This window comes from Sorex fumeus, unplaced genomic scaffold, assembly GCF_029834395.1.
Source record: "Sorex fumeus unplaced genomic scaffold, SorFum_2.1 ptg000131l, whole genome shotgun sequence".
In the NCBI taxonomy this organism is placed as follows: Eukaryota; Metazoa; Chordata; class Mammalia; order Eulipotyphla; family Soricidae; genus Sorex; species Sorex fumeus.
In genome coordinates, this window is record NW_026606188.1 from 25,411,284 (window position 1) to 25,423,824 (window position 12,541).

General features: G+C 47.8%; 1 protein-coding gene across 3 annotated transcripts in view; it reads left to right on the plus strand.

Annotated features, from left to right (window-relative positions):
- Positions 1–7,908: 7,908 nt before the first annotated feature.
- SLC44A3 (solute carrier family 44 member 3) overlaps positions 7,909–12,541 on the plus strand; it is a 90,676-nt gene continuing 86,043 nt past the window's right edge. For 2 of the 3 annotated variants that reach the window (XM_056106586.1, XM_056106587.1), the window contains exons 1-2: positions 7,924–8,022; positions 11,705–11,847. In XM_056106586.1, the coding sequence (XP_055962561.1) occupies positions 11,705–11,847 (143 nt within the window). In that variant the 5' untranslated portion in view covers positions 7,924–8,022. Of the gene's footprint in view, positions 8,023–11,704; positions 11,848–12,541 lie in introns of all 3 variants that reach the window. The other variant, XM_056106585.1, reaches the window with a different exon arrangement.

The following is a 12,541-nucleotide window of genomic DNA, read 5'->3' on the forward strand; positions in this document are numbered from 1 at the left end:
GAAGTGCTCAGGGTTTACTCCTGGCTCTCCTGATGGACTCAGGGGACCATATGGGATTTCAGGAATAGAACCCAAGTCAGCCATGTGCAAGACATGTGCAAGACCTTGCCCACTGTACTGCCTCTCTGACCCTTTATGATTTTGTTTTGATTATGGTAGATATTGAGAATAAAATACAAGGTAAGGGTGAATGCTAACTTCACAGTAATGGTAACCAGAGGTCATGATAAATGGATTAGAATGTGTGTGAATGTTAGGCTAGAGTTTGGGTTAGGGTTAGAGTTAGAGTTTGGGTTAGGTTTTGTTTTGACCATAGTTTACAATGAGAATGAATGTTAGGGTGAGGGTTAATATCAATTTTAGAGCAATCAGTTTCTTTCACTCTGCTATGTCTACTGATTCTATTATATTACAAGATGGGTTTAAGTTAAGATTTAGGAGTAAGGTTAGAGTTTGGTTTTGATTAGTGTTTAGATATTTTTCAGACAACAGTTAGTGATCAAAATTAGGGTGAAGGCAACTGGCAGCCTTTAAATCATTAAATCAGGCTGAGGGATAAGTCTAGGATTAGATTATGGTTACAGGTACAATTTTGTTTTGGATATGGTAGACACAGAATAAAATTTAAAATGTTGGTAAATTGGATCAGAATGAGGGGTAGCATTAGGGCTAAGATTTTCTTTTTATTATAGGAGACATTGAGAATAAAATAAAAGCCTTCATTTTAATCAAACCGAAAGGCCCTCAGAACATGGAAAATTGTATTCTACGAAGCAGATACAGGTACAGAGTGTGATTCTCCTGAGATGTGCCACAACCCAGCCTTACACTCCTCAAAGCTCTCCCACACCAGCAACCATGCCCCATCAGTCTGGCCTGTTGACAGCACTCCTGCCCCAGGCTCTTCCTGGGTGGGATACCTTTGCACACACTTATCTTCCTCCTTACTTCAGTCCCTGTAACCCCCTTGTCTGCTCATACATCATTGCAGGCCAACTCCAAAAACCAACAGAAACCCAAGAACTGTGACATCATCCATTTCATTTCTAGCTTCTAGTCTGAGGGATCTGTCTTCATGGCTAACAGGAAAAGGAAGATGATGAATGATTCAAATCTCTAGAGATGGGAGGGAGAGCCTCTCTCTCTCTCTCTGGGATCTCTAGAAATAGAGCTCTAGATAAGCCCTTCTACCTGTAGAAGTCACTTAGTACCTGTAGAACTCAGTATAGTACAGTACTGTCTTAACCATCCTGAATCAAGTGCTAAGGAGGCTGGTTTGGAGGGAAAGAAGACATGGGGAAATATGATTTTTCCCAGATGCTGGACCTCAATTACAGTGTCTCCGAAACATGTAGACTGCAGCTTCATTCAGGCCAACTCTTCACTGGAGCAACCCAAAGGACCCCAAGCGAAGTGAGCAGCCTGAATAGCTGTAAATGCATCTCTCTCTGGCTAGTCTGGGAGAGTCCTGCACCCAAAAAATAGCAATTTTGAGTTTAAAAAGGTGCCAAAAGCACTGGGAAAAAGGAGAGGTGTATTCTCTGGAGAGACAAGGCTGAAAATCACACATGATAGAGAGAATTGCACAGAAAAGGCAGTATGAGAGAGTGAATGAAGAGACTCACAAAGAAAAGTAGGGCACCCCCTGCAAAAAAAAAAAAAGAAACCAGATGTCCCAAGTTTTCTCAAAACCCTGGGATTGGGGATGGGGTTTTGGAGGAGAGAGGGTGGTGGGTAGAGAAGCCACTAAGAGAACAAGGCACTTTGGTCAGTGGTTCTGGAGACAGAGACAGTCATTCCCATGCACAGGGTGGGCTGAAAAGTCTACTTGGGGATGGGACTTTTCTCTTTGCTGCTGTCATGTGTGGGGTCACACACACACATGCATGCATGCACTCATGCACGCACGCACACAGATGCACAAACTTGTTGTGGTGCCAGGGATGATACGAGTGGTGCTAGGTATAAGACTCTCCAATGTGGACAATGTGAGGATCAAACTCACTGCCATACACAAGCAAAGCTGGTGTTCTAGAAAACAGAATCATATCCCCACACCAGGACTTAACCCAATTTGGGTTTCTATCACATCCCCAAATTCCTTAATGTAAATTACTTAAAATCAATTATACAGAGTCACAGTGCTGGTATAAGAGTTAATGTACTTGTCTTGCATGTGACCAAGCCCAGTTTGATTCCCAGCACCTGAGGGTCTCTCCTCAAAGCCCATCACTGGGTGGCCCAGATAATCCCTGGCACTGCAAGGTCTGAGAAACACTGAATTCTTGGGTGTGGGCATTGAAAAACTGGCTGAGAATTGCCAGAAGCAGCATTGGAGTCTCCTGACCATAGTTTGGGAGGCATACACACACACACACACACACACACACACACACACACACACACCACCACCACCACCATTATCATCACTATCATCAAATAGCCAGTCAGTATTCACATCTCCTTGACTGTCCTCTGAGTGGCCTTCTTTATATTTTTATTTGTCCCACCTGAATCAATCAGATCCATGCAGTGTCTGTCGCAAGTCACTTTTAATTGACAGTTTCCTCCACTGTTTGTGTTCATTTGACATTTTTGTTACTATTTATGAGTTAAGACACCAACTTATGTGTCTGAAGATGTTCTGGTCCTTGGCTTTGCTAGGGCATCTCTGTACTCCTGCTGGATGTGTTTCTCTGTTCCCTGTATCTCTTACAAATGATTGGCCAGATTCCTGGAGCAGGGGGAGTTTGAAGAGTGAATCCATGAGGCCATTTATCTCTAGGAGAGGTCCCCAGAACTGCAGTTTCAGGTGGGTTTTTTCAGACCTGACTTCTTCCCAGTGGCATTGAGTAAGAGGGGGCAGGTTCCTCTCTAATGTTGTCCTAAATTTCTTCTGCATGTTCCTTTTTAAAATTATTTAAATTTATCATGGCTTAGGTAGTTACCACCTGGTTTAGGTTTATGATATCGATACATAGAATTATGGCACCCACCACTATCAAACTGCCCACAACACCCCACCGTGGTCCTGTCACCTCTAATTTGATTACATCTTCACTTCTATGCAGGAACACAAAAAGATAGAACCCAGGACCCCGCACCCCTCCATCAGCCTCAGTATCTTGAAGTTCATATCACAGAAGAAGCACAGGGTACAGGGATCTTGCCTTTAACTCACCAGCGTCTGAAACATGAAGTTTCCCACCTAGAAGTTTCCAAGATAATGGCACTGTAGCACTGTAGCACTGTAGCAATGTCCTCCCGTTGTTCATTGATTTGCTCGAGCAGGCCCAGTAATATCTCCATTGTGAAACTTGTTGTTACTGCTTTTCGCATATCAAATAGGTCAAGGGTAGCTTGCCAGGCTTGCCATGAGGGCAAGATACTCTTGCTAGCTTGCCGGGCTCTCTGAGAGGGCTGGAGGAATTGAACGCAGGTTGGCCTCATGCAAGGCAAGCGCTCTACCTACTGTGCTATTGAATGAGGCTTTATTTTTATTTTGTATTGGTGAGACTTTATGAATAAAAAAACAAATTGTGGGGGTGGAACATTGCTATAGCAGGTAGGGCAATTGCCTTGCACACTGCTGACCCAGGTTCAATCCCCAACATCCCATATGATCCCCTGAGTACTGCCAAAAGTAATTCCTGAGTGTAGGACCAGGAGTAACCCCTGAGCATCACTGTGTGTGACCAGTATCAAAGCCAAATACACACACATACACACACACACACACACACACACACACACACACACACACATATATATATATAATGTCTTAAGGCTATGGAATGTGTAGATTCTATATATTTATATATATAATGTCTTAAGGCTATGGAATGTGTAGATTCTTTTAGGATCTGATGTGTCTTTATATTTATTTATTTATCTAAATTTATTTGCAGCATCATGATTTGTAGTAATGTCAATGATAGGGTTTCATACACATAACTTTCCAATATCACACTCTCCCCCAGATTGTCTGCTTCCCTCCACCATTGTCCCAGTGTCCCGACTCTCAAATGCCCACCCACTGCCATCTCACCCTCCAAGTAAGCTCAATTCTATAGACCAGTTGTCAAGTTCTGTTGCTTTTGGCCATATTTTATTCCCTTACTATGCTTTTTTAACATTCACCATAAGAGAGATCATTCTGTATCTTTCTCTTTCAAACTTCACTTAGCAGAATATTCTCCAAATCCATTCATGTGGGGAAAAATTGCATGATGTCAACTTTACTTACAGTTAATTCCATTAGAAATAATACCATAATTACTTTCTCCAGTCATCTGTTGCTGGACACTTGGGTTGTTTCCAGGTTTTGGCTATTGTGAATAGTCCTACAATGAACCAAGGAGAGAAAATGCCTTTTCTTTTTCTTTTTTTATAATAAATTTATTTATTGAATCACCGTGACAGCAGTTACAAAGCTTTTGGGTTTAAATCTCAGTCATACAATGATGAAACACCTGTCCCTTCACCAGTGCCCATTTTCCACCACAAAAGCCCCAGTACACCCCCCCATCCTACACCCTCCCCCTACCTGTGGGGCAGATGAGTTCCACATTACTCTCTCCACTTTGATTTCATTTGATATTTCGACCCCATACCCACCATTATTATTTGGGATTTTACCCAAACCCTCAGATCCGCCGAAAAGGCAACTGTAGACAAATTTGTTTTCTATTGCTGATTATGAAAAACATATGATGTCACTCATCCACAGTAGTGGCTGGGTGATTTTGGAATTTCGAAATTTTAACAATTAAATCTGGAGAGATTTCTGCCAAAATCTGATGGATTCTGAGATTTGTTTTTGAGTTCCTGGGATCATGGCCGTTAAGCAGCTTGATCAGGAGCCAGAGAGGCTGTTCGTGGGCAGCAACTCCAGGTCTCATTGGGGCGAGGAGGAAAGGGCCGAGTCCACCCTCATCCCCTGAGACCCCATGTGTCTCATCACTGTGGGCTCAAACCTGACTATCCAATGGCTTCTGGAGAATGATGGCCACTGAGCTGCCAAGGGGGAACAGGTGGAGGGACAGCACCCTTTCCCCCCTGGGGTGGCCCTGCACCAGTAACCAACTGCAGAACCGAACACATCTCTGCCAAAAGCCACTGGATTACGAGATTTGTTTATGAGTCTCTGGGATTATGCCATTAAGCAGCTTGATCAGGAGCCAGAAAGACAATTCTTGGGCGGCAACTCGGGGTCTCATTGGGGCAGAGAAAGGAAAGGGCCGGCTCCACCCCCATCCTGTGAGGCCCCACATGTCTCATCATTATGGGCCCAAACCTGACTGTCTAGTGGCTACTGAGCTGCCAGGGGGAACAGGCCAAAGTACAAAACCTATTCCCACCTGGGGTGGCCCGGTGCCAGTAACCTTCTGTGGGGACTGCAAGGATTTCTGCCAAAAGCTGCTGGGTTCCGAGATTTGTTTCTGAGTCTCTGGGATCATGGTCTTTAAGCAGTTTGATCTAGAACCAGAGAGGCCTTTCCTCCAATTATATAGCTGAGCCAGAGGTGGTTTGTTGGTGTGTCTCCCACATACCTAACTTTTGGCTGTTTACTTTCTTGGTACACTTGGTCCCAAGTTGTTGGGGTCTGGCCAAAGGCACAGCAGCAATATTGGGGTATCTAGAAGTCTGAAGGCACCATGAGGCTGCTGATGCACTTGCCTCACAGGTACAGATTTACCTGCTGGCGGCACCACGCCCCAAAGAAAATATCTTTTCTGAATAGGTTTTTTTGTACCCTTCACATAGATTTATGGGTCTCATTCTCCTAACCCTGATAGAGTCTTGAATATGAAAAATGCAACCAACCCCATCAAGAAATGGGGAGAAAAGATGAACAGAAACTTTCTCAAAGAAGACATACAAAGTGCCAGAGAGATAGTATAATGGGTAAGGTCTTGCACAAAGTTGACCAATTCAATCCCTGGTATCCCATATGGTCCTCGAAGCACCTTGAGGAATGATTCCTGAACACAGAATCAGGAGTAACACCACCACCACACCCCCCCCCCAGCATCATGAAATGTGACCCCGAAACCAAAACAAATAAACCCAATGAAGAATTTCAGAGAGCCAATAGAGAAAGAAAGAAAGAAAGAAAGAAAGAAAGAAAGAAAGAAAGAAGGAAAGAAAGAAGGAAAGAAGTACTGCATCACTTTTCAGGGAAATGCAAATCAAATAAAAGAGATCACCTGCACCAGTGAGACTGGCACACACAAAGAACAAAAGGAGCAAGACAACCAGCGTGATGGGTCTTTTGGTGGGGAGAGAGAGTACTGTTGAGGATAGGGCAAGGGCAGGTAAACAAAAGGGAGTGGACATTGAAAGGTAAGGTCACCCAATTGACCAATCCATGACTGGGAGTTATACTGATATCTGCCAGCCAGCCTATTGAGCCATGAATATTTAGGAAATTCCTAAAACAAACAGTAAAAAATACTTCATATATATACTTATATACACTCTTGACTTCCAACTTGCCTCTTCAATCTTAACAGCTTTTTTTTCTCTTTTTTTCTTTCTGTTTTTGGATCACACCTGCCAATGCTCAGGAGTTACTCCTGGATCTGTGCTCGCGGATGACTCCTGATGGTGCTCGGAGGACGTATAGGATGCGGAAGACCAGGTCGACCACGGGCAAGGGAAACCCCGGACCCACTGTCCTATTTTGCTGCTATGCTAAGGAGTCCCCAGAAGAGGCTTCTAACTAGTGGTGAAGAGCAGAGCAATGAACATCCCAAAGCAATGTGGGGGGAGAGTCGGGCGGGAACTTCAGCGGGCAGCGGCTCCGGCTTCGGGAGTTCCACTCGTGTTTTGCTGCCCAGCTGCCAGCTTCTCCGTGGCTTGTTTCCCAGGAGAAACTGGTGTGGAGAGAGCCCAGGGCGTACAGGAACTCATCTGGAGATGATGCCCGGTGGAACGCTGGGCGCAGGAACGCTGCAGGAAGAACCAGCCCTAGAGCAATTAGTTCTTTCTGCAAATGTTTCCTCTGAGTCTTCACCCATCCACAGCGCCGCTGCCCTGGGCCTCAGTTTCCCGCATCTGCAGGTTTGGAATGACCGTTTCTTCTGCCTCACTGCTGATGAAGATGATGCAGGGTGGCGTCGAGCCCGGGTCTCTGCAGGCAGCGCTTTGCTGCAGAGACCCAGCCTCACTATTTAATCTGCTTGCAAAGCACTACGAAGCCGACCCTGCACAAGTCAGGGCTACTCTCCCGGGGACTGTAAAAGACCCGTCCCTGACCCGTCCCCACCATTCATGAAGGAGTCGCCCAGCACCGACTTCCTGCTCGCGGCTCTTGGGTGCCGGCGGGCGCGGCCGGGGCGGGGACGCGGCGTTGCCCTCCCCGAAAGGGGCCTCCCGGGGCCGCCTACCAGGCGCAGGTGCTTGGGGAGCGCTGCAGGCCCCGTTCTCCCCTCGGCGCCCGGCGGGCGAGTCCGCGCGGCCGAACCGGTGCGCGCCCTCAGGAGCGGCCACGAAGCGCTGCTCACCCCGCTCTTGGCCGCACCATGCCGCGCCTCGGCGCCCAGACGGTAATGCCCTCGCCTGCCCCCAGTACAGAAACTCCCCCCACCCCCACAGACAGGGGCCCCAGGAAGGCTTCAGCCCTGGAGAGCGTGCACGCCCAGCCTGGACGCTCTGTCCCCCCCTAAGCAAGGCGCCCCGGGTCCCACCAGAGGCTGGGGCTGAGGCGAGGGGCGGGCGGGCCATGGGGCGTGGATGGGGGCCGCGTCCGGGTAAGGACTAGACCGCGAGGGATGGCACAGCAGCCAGCAGAGCAGGTGTCCAGAAGGTTCCTGAACCCTCGGGGAGTAGGTTTGGGTTCCGGGTTATTTTTCTTCTTTTCCTCGACTCCTTTTCTTCTTCTTTATCTTCCCACCCCCCCTTTTCTGGAAGGCTTCTGCAGAGAGCACCCCCAGTGAAAGAGCTTGGCGACCTCAGCTGTATAGGAAATGCACAGACACGGCCTGGCTATTCCTGTTCTTTCTCTTTTGGACTGGTTTGGTGAGTGTGGGGGGGTCTTGGAGGGAAGTGATCCGTCCTGTGCACCCCGGAATAACTGTGAATCGCATTCCCAGGGCCGGGAGAGACCCAGAACTGCCAGGTTCAAATTTGTGTTTGGTGGAGCCCCTGCTCTTCCAGCCTGACAGGGGCCGCTAGGAATCCCTGGTAAATGCAGCAGTAACCTGGAGGAACAACGCTCTCGCTGCTGCAGGCCAAGTTCCAGCGAATTGAGATCCGCACTTTGCAATGGGCTTGTCCTTCGCTGAGCCGGTTTGTCTTCTTTTATCAAGCCAGTTTACTAGTGGCCTGGAAGTTCGTTTATCATTTCAGCAGGTGTGCGGGGTGAGGGACACCCATAAAAATATCCCTCCAGGGTTTTCTGTTCCTCTGATAAGGAAAAATCCAGAAGGAACCTAGAAATAAATTACCCTTACTTCCGCTGAGCATAAAACATCCAAGATTACTATGGTGTAGCAATGGATCAAGATCCTTCTGGATAAAAAGCCTCCAGTTAACTCTGGGTCATGACTTTTTCTCCCATTCTTTCTTGCAGATTATGTGTGGGTACAGGGAGTTCTTACCCAGCTAGGCCATTTCAGCTCTGGGAGAGTCTCTCACACTTTAAAATTGTGGGTAGTGGGATCAGAGGGATGGACAGTGGGAAGTTGTCTGCATTGCATGTGACTGACCCAAGTTCAATCCAAGGCGCCCTATATGTCCCTGAAGCCCCGCTGGGGGGACCCCCAAGCACAGAACCAGAAATAAGTCCTGCGCATTCCAGGTGTGGCCCCAAAACCAAAAGGAAAAAATATATAGGTAACAGCAGGAAAAGACCTGCTCAGCTTCTTCAAAGACGGTGTTGATGAAGTCACTCAGTCATTCCGAACTGAACTGAGGCAAGCCATTGGCTGCCCGGCAAATAAAGTTCAGTGATAGCTCCCAGATGGTAATTACCTTTGTTGATAAGAGTTAAATTTGAACTAGACCCCAAGATGCCACCTGGGCTCCTCCTGCCAAGTAGAAAAGGTCTAGCTATGCTCACTGCAGAACTTCCTGTTTTTTACCTGGAGGAGTGTAGAAGTGGCATCATGGAAGGTTGAGCTGACACCTAATGTGTCACGGTGTCTGTCCCAGAGTCCCAGGGAAGCTCTTCTTGGGGCCGAGGGAATCTCCAGTGCCCACCTCCCTTATTTTCCAAGGCAGAGGAAACAGCTGCCCAGTCTGGCCTGGCAGCTTTCACCCTGGCTGTGAATGAGCTTCCATTCAGGGTTCAGAACTGGTACATCACTACCAAACTCTCAGCCCCAGGTCTCCGGGCAAAGGGTTTGTCAGTGAGGATTCATCACAGCCTGACTTACGTACCATCTGAAGGGGAGCTGAAAACTGCTCTGAAATTGTATTTCATTGGCAAAATAAACCTGAAGGCTTCAAGATATGCCTGTCTCTTGACTGCATTCGAATAATACCAGCCTTTTCCCAGTTGACTGGCATGGACCATCTACTATTTTCTTTTTATTTCTGTGCCACAACCTCAACTACTCAGGGATTACTCCTGGCTCTGCACTTGGAAATTACTCCTGGCGGCGTTGGTGGACCATGTGGGATCCTGGAGATCAAACTCCCATTGACCATGCACAAGTCAAGCACCCTGCCTGCTGTCCTATAGCTCTGGTGCTGTGTACAATCTTCTTAACTCTTTTTAAGGCACAGCCCAACGAGGTTGGAGTTCTGCCTCTGCTATTCAGCTTTTTTGTCTGATAATGTTGTGTCTGACCAGGAGGGTCATGCTGGAAAGACTATTCTTGATGGTGCCGCCCCAGGTTAGAGCTGGTTGGGGACCAGGGTACCCGAATTACCAGCAGGGATTGTTGTTTGCAAACATGGTGTCAGCCTTTGTTTATATTCACAGAGTACACATCAGACAAAGTAGCTCAATGTTCGGTCTGTCTCTGCCTCTACTTACCGTTTCAGTGTCCTCCATCTATGCGTCCCTCAGGACTGCATGTTGGGGGGCCCTATCCTGCACCATAGAGGGAAGCTTCCTTGACAGCCCCCTCTAAGCCCTGACAGTCACAGCTACTATCTCACCTGGTCCATGCCATGGCACATGTGTGTTTGAAATTAGAGCAAAGTTTTGGTGGTTTAATAATAGGGCAACTATTCTATTAGCTATTAGGGATTTGGGAGTCAGAATTATTCAGCCTGCACCCCACCCTCCAAACAATAACAAAACCTTTCATTCTCCATGGACCTCCCCAAAGACACATGCCAATAGAGAATGATGATGAATGGGAAATACCACCTCCATGTAAGATCCCTGGCAGGTGCTTTCCTCCCTCTAAGTGCACCCCAAGCAGGATCCCAGCATGCTTCCAAGTGGAAGGGTAGGAGAAGAGCAGTCCAGGCCAGATCGACCAGCACTCCCGCAGGCCACACGTGTGTGTGTGTGTGTGTGTGTGTGTGTGTGTAGGGAGTGACCTGCTCATAACAGTGACCGTTCACAGCAGCCCCAGCTGACATCTGACCCTGAGACTGAGGAGGAGCTGGGAAAGGATGGAGGAAGAAACCCTCCTTCCATAGGAGCTCCCCAGTTTATAAGCCCGCCCTTCTCCAGGCTGAATCCTTTGAGGGCAGATATTCAGACTTGCTTACCTTCATATCCCCCAATAACAGTCTCTAGGGGAAAGACTGAAAGACTTCAAGTGAAAATTTTTAAAATTTCACTTTAAGTAAAAAATCTTTGAGTGTAGAGCCAGAATCAGCTCTGAGCACAGCTAGGTGTGGCCCCCTCAAAACAAATCTAGAAGTAGTTTTTTTTCCAGGGAGGGTGTCTCCCAAGCAGTGCTCAGGGGACTTAGAGGAACTCCTAAGGACCACTCCAAGAAATTTTCAGCCAACAGAATCTCTTACCAATAACTGGAATACTGTTACTCTGATTTCTAAATGAGTAAAAATGCTGAGTATCTGAAACATATTTGTTACCTTTGGAATACAGAGAATACAATATGGTATACTTTAGGGGAGGGAAGAGAAGGTAAGGGGAAGAGAGGAGAGAAGGGGAGAGTGGGGAAGGGGAGAAGAAGGGAAGGGAAAGGAAGGGAAGGGAAGAGCAAGGAAAGGAATGTAGGGGAAAGGAAGATAAGGAGAGCAGAGGAGAGGTGAGGAGAAAGAAAAGGAGGGGAAGCAAAAGGAGGGAAGGAGAGGGAAGGGGAGGGAACTGGAAGGAGAGTAGACTGGAAGGGAAAGGGAAGAGAGAGTGGAAGAGGAGAAGAAGAAGTAGGAGAGAAGAAGGGAGAGTAGGGGAGAAGAAGGGGGAGTAGGGGAGTGGAGGGGAGGGGCATGGGGGGAGTGAAGGGGGAAGGAAAACTCGGGAAATAAAGTCATTATTTACCTGGTACATTTAGATAAAAGAAGAACCTCAAGGGGGAATAACTTGAATTGGTTGAGTGAAGTAAGACCAAGAGGGGGAAACGGCAAACTCCTGGGGAAGAGAGCAGAGGAGACCCTGTGTGGGCACATCACAGGTTTCCATTCCCTCCTGCTAAGCAGTGCTAAGAGCAGAGCATCCCAGCTGGTGCTCGAAGACCCTTCATTCATTCTGGATTCTGCCTTGTAGCTGCACTTCTCGGGTGGGTGTTTCCACCCCTTAGGCCAGGCTCTCACTGTCCATGTGATCTCCTAGATGTTCCTAATGGGCTACTCGGCAGTGGCTGGCTCTGCAGGACGACTCCTCTTCGGCTATGACAGCTTTGGCAATGTGTGTGGCAGGAAGAACGCGCCGGTACAGGGCGCCCCTCTCTCGGGACAAGACATGACCCTGAAAAAGTAAGTGTCCCAAAGTCTCCAATGTACTCGTGCTCATCTCTAAATGTCCTCTCAGCCATTCAGAGCCTGGAAACCCTTCACCCATTCAAACTGGGGATACTGGTGGTAGGAAATGTGCATAGGTGTAGGAACACTGTATGCCTGAAACTCAATCATGACCAACTTTGTAACTGTGTCCCTCAGGGTGATTCAATTAAAAATATATATACTTTTTAAGAATTCAGAGTGGGCTGGAGAGGCAGCACAGCAGGTAAGGAGCTTGCCTTGCATACAGCTGGCCCTGGATATGCCCTACACCCCGAGCCTGCCAGGATCGATGTCTGAGTGCAGAGCCAGGAGTCAGCTCTGAGCACAGCTGGGTGTGCCCCCACCCCAAAAAAAAATCTAGAAGTGTTCATCAGGGCCTGGGTTTTGCTGGGGGGTGGGTGATTCCCAAGCTGTGCTCAGTGGGCTTAGAGCGCCCCCTACTGACTGCTCCAAGAGATTCTCAGCCAACAGAATCTCTTGCCAAGATCAATGTGAGGGTCCAAGCACTGGTGTTTTTTGGTAGCACTGTCCTCCCATAGTTCATGGATTTGCTCGAGTGGGCACCAGTAACGTCTCCATTGTGAGACTTGTTGTTGCTGTTTTTGGCATATCAAATACGCCACGGGGAGCTTGCCAGGCTCTGCCGTGCGGGCGGGATACTGTCAGT